The sequence below is a fragment of the Lampris incognitus genome, chromosome 1, assembly GCF_029633865.1.
Source record: "Lampris incognitus isolate fLamInc1 chromosome 1, fLamInc1.hap2, whole genome shotgun sequence".
Classification (NCBI taxonomy): domain Eukaryota; kingdom Metazoa; phylum Chordata; class Actinopteri; order Lampriformes; family Lampridae; genus Lampris; species Lampris incognitus.
In genome coordinates, this window is record NC_079211.1 from 110787236 (window position 1) to 110804655 (window position 17420).

General features: G+C 46.0%; 1 protein-coding gene across 2 annotated transcripts in view; it reads right to left on the bottom strand.

Moving 5' to 3' along the window:
* Nucleotides 1-17420, bottom strand: part of kremen1 (kringle containing transmembrane protein 1) — a 100587-nt gene that overhangs the window by 20989 nt on the left and 62178 nt on the right. For both annotated transcript variants that reach the window (XM_056287142.1, XM_056287134.1), the window contains exon 4: nucleotides 5519-5643. In XM_056287142.1, the coding sequence (XP_056143117.1) occupies nucleotides 5519-5643 (125 nt within the window). The remainder of the gene's footprint in view (nucleotides 1-5518; nucleotides 5644-17420) is intronic.

The window sequence follows — 17420 nt, forward strand, 5'->3', positions numbered from 1 at the left end:
AAACTATGCTACTGTTGGGCGAAGGAGAAGGAGAGGGGGAAAGCATGTCCAGAGGCAGCTAGAGAGGAGGAAGGGTAGGCATGTGGAGGTGAGAGTTGGAACTTTGAATGTTGGCACTATGACTGGTAAAGGGAGAGAGCTGGCTGACATGATGGAAAGAAGAAAGGTAGGCATACTGTGTGTGCAAGAGACCAGGTGGAAGGGGAGTAAGGCCAGGAGTATCGGAGGTGGGTTCAAACTCCTCTACCATGGTGTGAATGGGAGGAGTAATGGGGTAGGGGTAATTCTGAAGGAAGAGTATGTCAAGAGCGTGCTGGAGGTGAAGAGAGTGTCAGACAGAGTGATGAGTATGAAGCTGGAAATTGAAGGTTTATTGCTGAATGTTATCAGCGCATATGCCCCGCAAGTTGGGTGTGAGATGGATGAAAAAGAAGAATTCTGGAGTGAGTTGGACGACATGGTGGAGAGGGTACCCAAGGAGGAGAGAGAGTGGTGATTGGAGCGGACTTCAATGGACATGTTGGTGAAGGGAACAGAGGTGATGAGGAGGTGATGGGAAGGTATGGAGTCCAGAAGAGAAATGTGGAAGGACAGATGGTGGTCAATTTTGCGAAAAGGATGGAAATGGCTGTGGTGAATACATATTTCAAGAAGAGGGAGGAACACAGGGTGACATACAAGAGTGGAGGAAAGTGCACACAGGTGGACTATATCTTATGTAGAAGGCACCATCTAAAAGGGATTGCAGACTGCAAGGTGGTGACAGGGGAGAACGTAGCTAGGCAGCATCGGATGGTGGTCTGTAGGATGACTTTGGAGACCAAGAAGAGGAGACGAGTGAAGACACAGCCGAAGATCAAATGGTGGAAGTTGAAGAAGGAAGACTGTTGTGTGGAGTTCAGGCAGGAGTTAAGACAGGCACTGGGTGGTAGTGAAGAGTTGCCAGATGGCTGGACAACCACTGCAGAAATAGTGAGGGAGACAGCTAGGAAAGTACTTCGTGTGTCAGCAGGACAGAGGAAGGAAGACAAGGAGACTTGGTGGTGGAATGAGGAAGTACAGCAAATTATACAGAGGAAGAGGTTGGCAAAGAAGAAGTGGGATAGTAAGAGAGATGAAGAAAGTAGACAGGAGTACAAGGAGATGCAGCGTAAAGCAAAGAGAGAGGTGGCAAAGGCAAAGGAAAAGGCGTATGGTGAGTTGTATGACAGATCAGACCCTAAGGAAGGAGAAAAGGACTTGTACCGATTGGCTAGACAGAGGGACCAAGCTGCAAAGGATGTGCAGCAAGTTAGGGCGATCAAGGATAGAAATGGAAATGTGCTGACAAGCGAGGAGAGTGTGCTAAGAAGGTGGAAGGAATACTTTGAGGGGCTGATGAATGAAGAAAATGAGAGAGAGAGAAGGTTGGATGATGAAGGGATTGTGAATCAGGAAGTTCAGCGGATTAGCAAGGAGGAAGTGAGGGCAGCTATGAAGAGGATGAAGAGTGGAAAGGCAGTTGGTCCTGATGACATACCTGTGGAGGCATGGAGATGTTTAGGAGAGATGGCAGTGGAGTTTTTAACTAGATTGTTTAACACAATCCTGGGAAGTGAGAGGATGCCTGAGGAGTGGAGAAGAAGCATACTGGTACCGATTTTCAAGAACAAGGGTGATGTGCAGAACTGTAACAACTACAGAGGTATAAAGTTGATCAGCCACAGCATGAAGATTTGGGAAAGAGTAATAGAAGCTAGGTTAAGAGGAGAGGTGATGATCAGCGAGCAGCAGTATGGGTTCATGCCACGAAAGAGCACCAAAGATGCGATGTTTGCTTTGAGAATGTTGATTGAGAAGTACAGAGAAGGCCAGAAAGAGTTGCATTGTGTCTTTGTAGATTTAGAGAAAGCTTATGACAGAGTGCTGAGAGAGGAGGTGTGGTATTGTATGAGGAAGTCAGGAGTTGCAGAGAAGTATGTAGGAGTGGTGCAGGATACGTATGAGGGCAGTGTGACAATGGTGAGGTGTGCAGTTGGAATGACAGATGGGTTCAAGGTGGAGGTGGGATTACATCAAGGATCGGCTCTGAGCCCTTTCTTGTTTGCAATGGTGATGGACAGGTTGACAGACAAGATCAGGCAGGAGTCTCCATGGACGATGATGTTCGCGGATGACATTGTGATCTGTAGTGAGAGTAGGGTGCAGGTTGAGGAGAGCCTGGAGAGGTGGAGGTATGCACTGGAGAGAAGAGGAATGAAAGTCAGTAGGAGCAAGACGGAATACCTATGCGTGAATGAGAGAGAGGACAGTGGAATGGTTAGGATGCAAGGAGTGGAGGTGACAAAGGCATTTGAGTTTAAATACTTGGGGTCAACTGTCCAAAGTAACGGGGAGTGCAGTAGAGAGGTGCAGGTTGGAGTGGGTGGAGAAGTGTGTCAGGAGTGATTTGCGACAGAAGGGTACCAGCAAGAGTTAAAGGGAAAGTTTACAAGATGGTTGTGAGACCAGCTATGTTATATGGTTTGGAGACAGTGGCACTGACGAAACGACAGGAGGCGGAGCTGGAGGTGGCAGAGTTGAAGATGCTAGGATTTTCATTGGGAGTGATGAAAAAGGACAGGATTAGGAACGATTATATTAGAGGGACAGCTCAGGTTGGACGGGTTGGAGACAAAGCAAGAGAGGCAAGATTGAGATGGCTTGGACATGTGTGGAGGAGAGATGCTGAGTATATTGGGAGAAGGATGCTGAATATGGAGCTGCCAGGGAAGAGGAGAAGAGGAAGGCCAAAGAGGAGGTTTATGGATGTGGTGAGGGAAGACATGCAGGTGGCTGGTGTGACAGAGGAAGACGCAGAAGACAGGAAGAAATGGAAACGGATGATCCGCTGTGGCGACCCCTAACGGGAGCAGCCGAAAGTAGTAGTAGTAGTAGTATCATGTAAATATCCCCTATGTTTATCATGTGAGTATCCCCTATGTTTATCATGTGAATATCCCCTATGTTTATCATGAGTATCCCTTATGTTTATCATGTAAATATCCCCTATGTTTATCATGTGAATATCCCCTGTTTATCATGTGAATATCCCCTATGTTTATCAAGTGAGTATCCACTATGTTTATCATGTGAATATCCCCTACGTTTACCATGTGAATATCCCCTACGTTTATCATGTAAATATCCCCTACGTTTATCATGTGAATATCCCCTATGTTTATCATGTGACTATCCCCTATGTTTATCATGTGAGTATCCCCTATGTTTATCATGTGAATATCCCCTATGTTTATCATGAGTATCCCTTATGTTTATCATGTAAATATCCCCTATGTTTATCATGTGAATATCCTTTATGTTTATCATGTGAATATCCCCTATGTTTATCAAGTGAGTATCCACTATGTTTATCATGTGAATATCCCCTATGTTTACCATGTGAATATCCCCTACGTTTATCATGTAAATATCCCCTACGTTTATCATGTGAATATCCCCTACGTTTATCATGTGAATATCCCCTATGTTTATCATGTGAATATCCCCGAAGTTCATCATGTGAATATCCCCTATGTTTATCAAGTGAGTATCCCCTATGTTTATCATGTAAATATCCCCTATGTTTATCATGTGAATATCCCCTACGTTTATCATGTAAATATCCCCTACGTTTATCATGTGAATATCCCCTACGTTTATCATGTGAATATCCCCTACGTTTATCATATGAATATCCCCTACGTTGATCATGTAAATATCTCCCCATGTTTATCATGTGAATATCCCCTATGTTTATCATGTGAGTATCCCCTATGTTTATCATGTAAATATCCCCTATGTTTATCATGTGAATATCCCCTCTGTTTATCATGTGAGTATCCCGTTTATCATGTAAATATCTCCCCATGTTTATCTTGTGAATATCCCCTATGTTTATCATGTAAATGTCCCCTATGTTTATCATGTGAATATCCCGTTTATCATGTGAATATCCCCTATGTTTATCATGTAAATATCCCCTACATTTATCATGTAAATTTCCCCTACGTTTATCATGTGACTATCCCCTAGCAACTTCCACAACGGTGTCCAGTGTTACAAGGAATGTATTGATATTACTATCCTCCACTTTTATCAAGTTAATAAGGGTCAAAATGTAGTTCTAACAATATGTCTAAATGTAAACTGAATGTGCTGTAGTGTTGCAGAAGGGTTCCAACACATTGGTGAATTGCAGTGTGTGTGGACTGTCTGGGCATGTCTCTCCATTGGACTCCATGTACTGAAATTACTAAACACACCATGTGGAGACGCGTTTCCCTGTAGAACATGTGGAGACGCGGCTGCTTTAAACATTCTATGAGTGCTGCATGGGAGACTTGACTTCATGGCTGTTCCATGTGCACTGTACACCTGCTGTCTGGATGAGGAGGTTAACAAAGCCTGTCTTTGCTGATCATTAAAGGTAGTCTATTTGTAATCATAGACTTCTGGCTTTTATTAAAATTATGCAGATATAATGCATAAAGGCCGAAAGGTAGAGTAAAAAATTGCATTGTGCCAGCCATTATGTGATGTGCGACTGTTGGTTTGTGTTTGTTTTTTTGTGTTCTATGTACTTATTGTGGTCAAGGACGGGATGGACTTTTAGCACTGAAGAGCTGCCCCCAATGCATAAGCCTTTGTCAAAGCCCAAGGTGAATTTATGCTGCATCTGATTATGATCAAAAGTGGGAGCTCAAAAGTCATTAACATGGGCATCCGGGTAGCATGGTGGTCTATTCCGTTGCGTACCAACACGAGGATCGCCGGTTCGAATCCCCGTGTTACCTCCGGCTTGGTCGGGCGTCCCTACAGACACAATTGGCCGTGTCTGTGGGTGGGAAGCCAAGATGTGGGTATGTGTCCTGGTCGCTGCACTAGTGCCTCCTTGGGTCGGTCAGGGCGCCCGTTCGGGGGGGAGGGGGAACTGGGGGGAATAGCGCGATCCTCCCACGCGCTATGTCCCCCTGGTGAAACTCCTCACTGTCAGGTGAAAAGAAGCGGCTGGCAACTCCACATGTATCTGAGGAGGCACGTGGTAGTCTGCAGCTCTCCCCAAATTAGCAGAGAGTGTGGAGCAGTGACCGGGACAGCTTGGGAGAGTGGGGTAATTGGCCAAGCACAATTTGGGAGAAAAACCCCAGAAAAAAAAAGGAATTAACATGTCTTTACCAACACACTTGCATTTGATCTGCAAGGTGGGTGGGTGGGTGGGGGGGGGGGGACATTCACAAAACGTGCATTTGTTTCTGTTTTATGAGCACAAACAACTACAAAAATAATATGCCCATACAGAGGAGCTTGAGGAGTAGAAAAGACACACATGGTTTATTTTCTGCATGTCCAACTGTCCAATTCATGTTAGGTCGCAATGATTATCACCTGACTTCCACACAGCACGTATAATTGTTTTTCCCGTTAATGGCGTTGGCAGCGATTGCATCCTGTTCCTACAGCAAAGGTGTCAGACAGACAGGCTTGTTTCACGTCTTACCTTGTACCTCTGCTTCCTGCAAAAGCTGATGCAGTTCTGGATTGTGAGCTTGTTTGATGTCTCGCTGGTCCCTGTCAGTGTGGGTGGGTCGCCGCTGTCTTTAAAGCAGCCCAGGTTGCCAGGCACTGCAGGGAGGCAAACAGAAAGGGAGGAAACAGAAGAGTTTTTTTTTTTTTTTTAGATACACACTGACTGCAGCACAGACAACTAGACGACACAGAGACGACAGTTCGGCCACCAGTTTTTCCTCAAGAACTTTTTTGGGGTGATGTAGGGGGTTATGATATGAAAAAGTGCCAAGTTAAGGAATAGCTTCTTTAATATTTATCGGTTCCAGTCAGCTCAAATGAAAGTTTGATGATAGCAGGGGGGATTTGGGTCATCACTCCAACAGCTTTGAGGTGAGAAAAGACAAGGGAGGGGGGGGTGCTGAACGTAATAATACCACCAAGAGTCACTACAGCGATGAACAGAAACCGAAAACAAACATTTGCAGGTAGAAATGAAGAGTACTTGAAGATCAAAAACAAAAATATGCGTACTCTAATTGTTCACGTCAAACTCAATTTGCCTGTGTAAATCTCTAAAAGCTCCCAGTACGGAAAGCAAACACAAAGACCTGTGCAAGTAGTTCCTACTGTGAGAGTGCGGGTACGAATACAAATATTGATACTGGATGAGAATAGACGTATTCCCGAAGTACACACTGAAGGCTATGGGTGTTGTCAAGTTTAAAGATCTAGAAGTGTAGAGTAAATAGGAATTATTCTTGTGTGACTGTGCTTTGCGGCTATCACAATACAACGTTTGCTGCTGCAATACTTCTGCAGACATAGGAAAACTACAAGGTTCACAAAGAGACTGCTTGCAGGGAGGGGATACATACGTATATGACCTAAGGAGAAAAAAAACAATTTAATTTTCCATCAGCTGCCCGCGGATGTGTCGCCTCACAAACGTCTCTCGAAGCCGGCCCAGACCCTGTCCTGGGGGAACCCTACTTGAGCGATTATGAAACACATCATTGCACCATGTGCCTTGGAACCTCGCGCAGCTCACAACTCCCTGGAAGGCCATAGTGTTTTATATGCAGTGATTAACACCTCGCCCTGCAGACCCCGGCTCCACAACATTTGCTGCTTACGCACTCGGCGAGGGAGAGGCTTGGAAGAGAGCGAAGGAGGCCAGAGGAGAAAGAGTTATGAGGGACTGTAGAGAAGATGGTAAGGGAAGGAAGGAAGGAGGTTCTACCAGATAAAAGTGTGTACACGTGTGCGTATGTGTGTGTCTACCATGAACCGGCAGTTTAAAGACAGGGTCCTACATATTGCCACGGTGCCAACAAACAGATGAAAATCTCGTAAAGTGGTGCAGAGCCCACAATAAGTGACACAAACAGCTCCGGTCACAGATGGATGGCTCGCTGATGGATGCTGACACCTTCCCAGATCACACCCAGGACAGGCTTAGGCAGCCCGCCTCAACCAATCCTCCACATATTTATCAAAAATCAAATGATGGTTCAAACGCTGCCGCTGTGATTACGCAATGCAATCCCTTTAAAGATTCAACAAAACAGCACAGGAAACAACCGGAAAAAAAGTCTTCGGGCTTCCACATCCCACTTCCAGTTTGTGTCTCATTACGATTCACACGGCGACTCCTGTTTTGTCCAAATGTTCCAAGGTGAAACGAATTTGACAAAGAGGATGAAATGCACAATCTTAAAACTAATTTCCACGGTGAATATGAACCCCCCCCCCCCGAGCTCTATGTCTTAATTGGAATCTGTGTCATCCAACTGTGGGGCATATAAGATCTCATTAAGGAGAGAGAGATGGAGAGAGAGAGAGAGAGGAGGAGGACGACCGGCGAGTAGATTGCGTTCAAAATAACTGTCGACACTGATTTGAGATAAGAGGCGATGGTGCAACGACTGAAAATATGGTGACAGTGCCATTTATATACTAATCTATCAGCTAGCTCCACGATTTATCTGGCCGTCACACACACAGTACTGACCCTCACCTGGAGAGGATGCAGGTCAAGGTGAGGAGGGGAGGCTGGTTCAGGGTCTTTGTACATTTTCATGCATTAAATCAAATTTTCTGAAGTTAGGAGCATCCGTGTAGCGTGGTGGTCTATTCCGTTGCCTACCAACACAGGGATTCGCCGGTTCGAATCCCCGTGTTACCTCCAGCTTGGTCAGGCATCCCTACAGACACAATTGGCCGTGTCTGCGGGTGGGAAACCAGATGTGGGTATGTGTCCTGGTTGCTGCACTAGCGCCTCCTCTGGTCGGTCGGGGCGCCTGTTCGGGGGGGAGGGGGAACTGGGGATAGCGTGATCCTCCCACGTGCTATGTCACCCTGGCGAACTCCTCACTGTCAGTTGAAAAGAAGTGGCTGGCGACTCCACATGTATCGGAGGAGACATGTGGTAGTCTGCAGCCCTCCCCGGATCGGCAGAGGGGGTGGAGCAGAGACCGGGATGGCTCGGAAGAGTGGGGTAATTGGCCAGGTGCAACTGGGGAGAAATGGGGGAAACCCCCCAAAAAAGAAAAAAAAAATCTTAAACATGCACATGATAGAAAAGCTTTTCACAATGGTGATTTTTCCACAGCTTGGGAGTCAAAGGCTGTGGAAGAGTGCTAGTGTGTGCCACAGCCTGCATTACATCATACAAAAATACCAACCATCAAGGATGCCGCCGACCCTTTAAATCCACTCTCACATCCACTCCCTGAGCAAATTTTTAAGGAATATCAAGAATAATAGACCTTAGGTACAACAACCTTTCCACCCGTTTAATCGGCTGCTTATCTCCCACATCATCATCATCATCATCATCATCATCATCAGCTCTGTGCTCGCCGTTTATCAAAAAGCTGTGCTGTGTGTCTCTGCTCCTGCTGCTCTGTAGGACTCATTGAGTTTCGTCACAAATGAAGCTAAGACATTATTGATGACACATTTTTGGGTAGAACAGTCTCAGAGCATCTGCAAACAAACAAACAAAATAAACAAATAAATAAAAATCACACGCTACAACTTCTAGCCACCACCTCTGCTCTGGTTAATCCGCCCGCATCATTTTGCTGTGATCTTCTTTGTCTCTTCAGCTGGAAGTCAGGATGTAGGGCATCTTCCAGCTACCTGCTAACGGCACACGCTGACGTCCTTGTTACTACTGACTAATGTTGGATGAAGTCTGATATATTCAGTAAACTTATAAAAGTCTGATACAAACACTGTCAGCATTCCTTCACATGTTTGATTCTGACATAACTGTCACAGCACGTTGTGATCCAACTTTAGTTGTTCAGTACAGGGAGTCAATTTCGTGGCATTGTGACATTTCAGGCGATCACAAATGTCAGATGACATGCAGGTGGAGGTGCACCCACCAGTCTCCAAGAAATCAATTTATATTGAGCTTCAGGAAATATCAGGTGTGTTTATTTCCTACACTTTATTGACTCTGCAAGGGAAAACTCTCTTTACACCCCCCCCCCCCCGGCTGGTGTACAGAGCGGTGGATGGTTCAGTCAGGGACACAGGACGGGTATAGTCACAGGCAGGATCCATCAATTACCACCAGGTCATCCTGCTGCCCCGGTCTGACTGAGAGCACAGCCTTAAATACCTCAAACAGGGCAAATTCCAATACTTTAGTCTTGTGCACGAGAAAGGAAATATGGGTGATGTGAGCATATCAGGAATCAGTCCAAAAACTCCACTGTCCAGAGAATGAACGCCAGCCAGGATGACTGTCAGAACTGCCGGTCTGCATGGGTTAGCAGTTAGCTTAGCCTGCCCCGCTTCCGTGTCCTGTCAGACCACCCTCGGAGCTTCCTCTTTGTGCACAGCTCCAGGCAGGGCCGTGGTCCTTGGGCCCATCGGATGCAGCAGACCAGGCTCCCTCAGCAGATCCAACGCACAGCTCTCCAGCCAAACACCTTCGACACACCTCCCCCGCACTCAACATGACGACACAAACACATACAAAACACTGCACAGTCGACGCTAGGCGAGGCTGCCGCCAGACCGCCTTGGTTTTTTCCTCTCGGCCGTGGGCTAGCAGTTAGCTTAACTTGCCCTGCTTCTGCGTCCTGTCAGACCACCCTCGGTGCCTCCTCTTAGGGCCCACAGGACGCAGCAGACCAAGCTCTCTCAGCCAATCCAGCGCCAGCTCTCCAACCCAAGTGAAATCGACGACCAAAATAAAAACTTCACAAACTTAGACGCCGATGCAGACGTGGACAAAGACACTGCATAATCGGTACTGGGCGAGGACGCTGCAAACGCGAGTCCACGCCGCCATCTTCCCACAACCGAAGCGGTGATATATGATATAGGCTGTTTCCACAGGTCTCATTCTCATCCCATGAGAGTCGTCTGCCTTGAGTTTATAACCAACTCTACTGTCGAGTGACATCACTCATACCTGTCAAGCCCCTCAACTGAAGCGGACGTCAAGTTAGTGCATGTTCTAACACACACCACAGTGGAAGGCTCGTGGCCTTCTCTCACGATTTGCTTTTTGAAATGTAAAAAAAAAAGAAAGAAAAAAGGAGTGTGTGTGACGAAGACCACACACGTGCACTGTCATTGGAGCACCATTTGCTGCCAATGTAAACGCTCAGGCTGGCACCTGCAGCGCCTCCGCATCAACAGCAGATGCTTTCTGTTTGTCTAAGGATGACACGGAAGCATAGGCAAAGCCCAGAGGGAAATCTGCCACAGAGCTCTCAGACCATGGCCGAGGCCCCCATGAGTGTCCACAAGAGATTGTGTAGACTGAAGGGAGAGGGAGATAAAAAGTGGAGCGAGATAGAGGAAGGAGCGAGAGAGAGAGAGGGAGAATGAAGGAGAGGATACTGTGTTTGACAGAGGTTTCATCCTGGTTCGTTGACCCAATGCAAGTCAGGAGGACTTCAGACAGGATCCTGCACTGCAAGAGAACAACACCGGGCAGAGGGGAGGGGCTGAGAATCCACACAGAACATCTTTAAGATGATCAGCTCCGACTCGTTCGGTCGGGGCTATTAAACCATGTCAAATATCCTTTTTTTCCCTACAGCCCAAACCTTGAGTGGATTAATATGGCACTTTGCATCATTTACTGCGATGCCGCGGCTCACACCATCTGGATGGCGGGCCGGATCACACATGACGGGGGAAACGTCAAACATGACAGCAAAGGGGGATATTTGGGAGGAGGCTGCACTTTATGTTTTCAAAACATGCCAATACAGGAGCAGCATTTTTTCTCATTAATTCCTTCGATATACGCCCAACATAATCTCATCAAAATATAAAGAGCGGGACCGGAGAAAAGATAGGGGGAGATTAACGCCTGGCCGGGAACCTGCAACCGCCTCCTCCCAGCAGCACAGGCCAGGAGTCCACTTCAACAGGCTTTGTGAAAACGCTTTTGCAGGAGTTGTGTGTGTGTGTGTGTGTGTGTGTGTGTGGTGGGGGGGGGGGTACGGCAGGGCTCAGCAGTAAGATTAAAGGCAGCAGGCCTCTTTTTTTCTCCCACTCAGCTTTGACAAGAAGATTGCAGACTATAGTCGATCTCTCCGTCTTTGTCCTGCGCTCGTCCCACGGGCTGCACAGCGGCGGCCGAGGGGCGGCGGGAGGGCGGGGTCGTATCGCTTCAGCGCACGGGTGGGAGTTTCGCGTGGAACCCAGAGACAAGGAAGGCGGCACCTTCGCCGCGAACACAGCTCGTATAACGAAAAAGGTGTTCCTTAAAGACCAAAAAATGCCTGAGCAAAGCATTGTTCCTTAATGACATCTGCTCGGCAGGCGCAACAAGTGTGAATATCTGTGTGTACAATTAAAAGAGAAAAATCACACACACACACTCAGAAACACAAACACGGTTAACACACTTCAAAGCTCTCCGTGGAATTTTGGGGTTTAACAAGCCGAAAGAGGGGCGACGGAGGAAAGACGAGTTGTGTAAAGCACCGGCTGGCCCAGACCGGGCCTGTGAAAACCCCGGGAGCTCGCGGCAGGGGGGGCAACTGCAACGGGGCAAAAAATCGTACAATAAGAAGGTGTCATCGAGAGCAACACGAGGCCCGGCCACAACCAGAATCACCACAACCCGGTTCCCCCACTGCCTCTACATACAGCCGAGCAGCGCAACACAACGCCGCACACACTTCAGGGAGCAGACAAAACAGAAGTTCATGAGTGACCGTCTCGCCCGTGATAGAAGACGCCTTTGGAGACGCAGCAGGCGTAATAACGGCAACGACTGGAGAAAAAAAAATGAATAAGAAGAAAGTGAGTGAGAATGAAAGAAAGGATAGTAACAGATATAACAAACAAAAGAACATCAAATATGTATGGCAGGCTTTGGCAACGGCACCTGGCAGGGCGGAGCGGGCAAGCAGGTTGATGTGCCGCGGGGGCTCATCTCGTCGAGTTGTTAAGGAAACGTAATTACGGTCATAAATTTTGATGACATCTGGAGGATAGAGTGAAAGAACAAGACAAAGAATGAGGGAGACAGAGGTAGAGAAAGTGGAGGAGAAAGACCCCCCCTTTTTTTTAAACAGGATGGCGAATGTCTCTTTTCAAAATAAATCTACTATGAACAACCAGCCTCTGCTAGCTTGTATCCCACCCTGCACCTGGAGCCAGATAGCTCGACCAAAACCACAAGGGGAGAGAGAGGGAAGAGAGAGGGAAGAGAAGAAAGGACAGAGACAGAAAACAAATTGAGACAACATTTGGTGCCTTTCAGAACAGAAAACATTTCAGCGTTTATGGTGGCTGAAGAGACTAGGAGATTCAGAAATACAAGCTACCATTTCTATTAAAATTGTCTACCCAGGCGTCTGGGTAGTGTGGTGGTTTATTCCATTGCCTAGCAACACGGGGATCGCCGGTTCGAATCCCCGTGTTACCTCCAGCTTGGTCGGGCGTCCCTACAGACACAATTGGCCGTGTCTGCAGGTGGGAAGCCGGATGTGGGTATGGGTCCTGGTCGCCGCACTAGCGCCTCCTCTGGCTGATCAGGGCGCCTGTTCGGGGGAACTGGGGGAATAGCGTGATCCTCCCACACGCTATATCCCCCCTGGTGAAACTCCTCACTGTCAGGTGAAAAGAAGCGGCTGGCGACTCACATGTATGGGGAGGAGACATGTGGTAGTCTGGAGCCCTCCCCGGATCGGCAGAGGGGGTGCAGCAGCAACCGGGACGACTCGGGAGAGTGCGTTAATTGGCCGCATACAATTGGGGAGAAAAGGGAGGGGGACAGTCTACCCACAGTGCAATCTGAAACAGAGATGGAGGGCTGATGACAGTGCAGGGCACTCTTGGTGACACCAGGACTTTTTTACCACAGGGAGAGGCCCAGATCCCGTCTGAACGGCCTCCTTTGCTCTGCTGGAAGAATTCTGGACGTGGGAACTGGAAAGGTCAGTCTGAAGGAGCCGCCTGATAACAGGCCACAGTGCAGAAGGAGATCATGGACGATATCGCCGCTCTGGCGTCATTGTGTGGGTGACTGATGGATGGCGTGGGGGGCAACTTCATTAACATTTAACCATCTCGTAACCCATCAGAGAAAAACAAAAAAAAGAAAGAAGAAGAATTCATGAACTCTTCCTTGTTGGTCTGGAGATTTTAAAGCACCAATGCTGAAAGAAGAGACGTGGGCCTTTAAAGCGCAGTCGTAAGAGCCTGCTTGACACAGGTAATTTAAAACACAGGCATTCTGAGGCCTTGGAAAGGCTCCCAACACCCCATTAAGGTTGCAGCTATCATGTCAACATGTTAACGATTCAAATCTGATACACACCCCCAACATGCACGTTCATGAACACCCCAGTGCTCAGGAGCACATACACACCAACATATGCACCTGACGTAAATCCATGCACTGCTTAACCAGGAATGTTAAGTGCCACACATCAAGGAAATAATACCCATCACTGTCAGTGTTGAGGTGATTTTGTTTTTCTCCCCACCTTTTTAGCCCCTTTTCCTCCGTGACCCCCTTACCATTACTCAATTTGCATAAGAGCATCTCCAGTGCATAAACAAATACAGCTGCTGCATTCATCTACCCCAAATGATCAGTCTTGCAGACTCCACCACAACACAACAGAAAAAAAAGGCAGCAGAATTCCCCCAGGACGCACATTTCTGACAGCCTGGTATTGTTCATGGGGAGGTGGTGTTACCATTATGTGTCTATGTTTGGTTTTTGCTTTTCTTTTGAAATCACAGATTCCCCCAGCCTGTAAACGAGGCGCTGCAACGAGGCTTTTCATGAGGCAGACTGTGGTGCAATTGCGGAGCAGTCGTAGCTAGACAATAGGAGACCGATTATAACCCGGAGAGAAGGGACTATTTGTTCCTAACTGCCATGCCTGACTGCACTGCTGGGGATGTTGTTCAAACCACGTTTCTGGGGTAAGTGAGTTTTCCCCTAAAATGAGCACATGATGTGTGTGGGGAGAGAGAGAGCGAGAGAGAGAGAGAGAGAGAGAGAGAGAGAGAGAGAGAGAGAGAGAGAGAGAGAGAGAGAGAGAGAGAGAGAGAGAGAGAGAGAGAGAGAGAGAGAGAGAGAGAGAGAGAGAGAGAGAGAGAGAGAGAGAGAGAGGAGAGAGAGAGAGAGAGAGAGAGAGAGAGAGAGAGAGAGAGAGGAGAGAGAGAGAGAGAGAGAGAGAGAGAGAGAGAGAGAGATTATTTCGTAGGCATGGCTCCACCATTTTCACTTTACCAGTATGCAAATCTTTGTGAACACTTTTTGTGTCTTCACACACACAAAGAGTTCACATGTCTATGTGTGCACGTGCGTGTGTGTGTGTGTGTGGCTAGGGCTAAGTTGCAACATGACTGAGACGGAGGAGATCAATGCCTCAGCCTGGGGCCCTGGGAGAGTGACTAACCATCTAATTAGAGGGACGTGGGAAGAGCCGGCGCCCTAAATGAATAATCAGAGGCTTCTCTTGGATTGGAAGGGGGAGTGGGGGGGTAGGGTGTGTGTGTGGTGTGTGTGTGTGTGTGTGTGTGTGTTGGTGGTGGGTTAGATAAATGACCGCTACACCACATTACTCCATGTTACTTGATAAACTCACTGCATGGTGTGTCTTGAGGAACACCAGGGACCCCATACCTGGAGGAATCTGCATGTCCGTTAGATGCAAGCATGATAACACACCTCCCTCATGATTGTCTGCTTTCACAGGGTTATTGACTTCTCGTCTCTCTAATGAAAAGTGGCCACCAACGATTGTGACTGAGTCCTCTTGTAATATGGAGAATAAGGATGAGAAGGAGGCATAGCAGAGCAGTTAAAAATTAGACCTACTGGATTAACACATGATGTACTGTATGAAACGGAAACAGACTTTGACGCTACACTGTGGCACGCTGTCTGCACTGTCTGCAGCAACACACAGATGTTCTATGATTAGGAAAATTTCTGCAAAGGCCACGATCAGAGAACAGACCTTAATGCTCAGTTCTGAACTGATTTGTATCTGACATCCATCTTGAATTACTCCCACGCACAAACGAATAACAACTGATGTCTCGTAACTGCACTCAGCCTTTTAATTAAAAATTGTTTTCATGTTTTGGTCAATGATGATATGCACCCTCAGGTGTTGGGCTGAATTGAGGCATCGCTCTCAACAGATCTTAAAATCACTGATGTTGCTGGATTTCTACTGATTTCCATCGGTTTTCTCTTTTTTCCTGCTAACTAACTTTTGCCATACTCACTCCCACCTCTTCTCTATATAGAAAAGAGAAGAAAAAAAAAACCGACTATAGTTTGCTGAAAAAAAAATAGTGAAAAAAAAAACTCTCCTGACAGATTAGACAAATTCAATGAGAAGCACAAATTGCTGCCCGATAGCCAGTATGGGCTCCGAACAAACAGATATACATCAATGGCGCTAACTGAATTAATAGAAGAACTTATTAATTTCATAGACAAAAAAGTATGCAGTAGGAATATTTATAGGTCTAAAAAAGCTTTCGATACCATTGATCATAATATATCACAATATATTACATTATCAGAAGAGTTGTGCTGAATTAGTTGAGAAGCAAGAAACAGGCAACAATTTGTGAAGATAGACGAGCATAAATCGACATGCATGGATGTTAAGTGTGGAGTCCCTCAGGGGTCAGTGTTAGGCCCGATTTTGTTCATTCTGTAAAAAAATGATATACGCAGAGTATCAAATATCTTGAAATTTGTTCTATTTGCAGAAGATATCAATATTTTATGTTCTGGGGAGAATGTACAGCAGCTTTTGGATGTGATCATAACAAACATGAGCAAATTAAAAAGACGGTTTGACAAAAACAAATTATCATTAAATTTATACAACATAAAATGTATGTTGTTTAAAAAATTGTAAAATACACACTCAAGTACAAATGATGATAGACAATTGTTGCTATTCCTGAGGTTTCTTCCTATTTTTTCTCCCTGTTAAAGGTTTTTTTGGGGAGTTGTCCCTTATCTGATGTGAGGGTCTAGGGACAGGATATTGTACTGCTGTAAAGCCCATTGAGGCAAATTACAAATTTGCCTCAATTTTTCAAAAAATTCAAATTTGAAATTTGTATTTGGGCTATACAAATAAAATTGACTTGACCTGACAATGTTAACATAGTAAGAGTATATGAAAATAAATTTTTAAGTGTGATAATAGACCAGAAAATCTGCTAGAAACCTCATATAAAATGTGTGAGCAAAGCTGGCAAGGAGCACTGCAGTCCTGGGAAAAACAAGGCACATTCTGGATCATAAATCATTGTGCACACTATATTTTTCACTTGTATTGCCATATCTGAATTATTGTGTGGAAGTATGGGGTAACACCTACAAAAGCAACCTACATCCATTATACATATCACAAAAAAGGGTGATAAGAATAATTTCGCAAACACTAGAACACACTGTTTTTTAAAGCGATTTGCCTTGAAGTTCCTGGATCTTGTAGAATATAACACAGCACAAATAATGTTTGAAGCAAGAAATAATTTACTACCGGGTAATATACAAAGAAAATTTTCCTCAACACAGATGGGGGATATAATTTGGGGAGGAAAGTTTAATTTAAAGAGAAACTCGGTGTTCGTACAACTATGAAGAGTATGTGTAATTCAATTAGTGGGGTGAATTTGTGGAATTTTGTGAAATGGCTGCACTGAATACATATTTAGAGAAGAGGTAGGAACACAGGCTGACATATAAGAGTGGAGGAAGGTGCACACAGGTGGACTATATCTTATGCAGGAGGCACCATCTGAAAGTGATTGGAGACTGCAAGTTGGGACAGGGCAGAATGTAGCTAGGAAGCATCGGATGGTGGTCTGTAGGATGACTGTGGAGATCAAAGAAGAGGAAGAGAGTGACGGTAGAGCCAAGGATCAAATGGTGGAAGTTGAAGAATGAAGACTGTTGTGTGGAGTTCAGGGAGGAGTTAAGACAGGCACTGGATGGTAGTGAAGAGTTAACCCAAAAAAAAAAAATCGCTTCTAATGCACCATATGCATTGGCTTTGTGCACTGCCTGTTGACACCTATATGTCCTATAAGACTTGAACCTGGTTTTTTTGGCCCTTACTAACATTGTCGCCTCCTGCCTAGATCCTTGCTTGTGTTGTATTATGTATGTCGCTTTGGATGAACGAGTCTGCTAAATGAAATTGTAACAATGTAACAACTTCTGCAGAAATAGTGCGGGACACAGCAAGGAAGGTACTTGGTGTGTCATCTGGACAGTGGAAGGAAGACAATGAGGCTTGGTGGTGGAATAAGAAAGTACAGGAAAGTATACAGAGGAAGAAATTTGTAAAGAAGTGGAATTGTCAGAGATAAAAGAAAGTAGACAGGAGTACAAGGAAAAAACG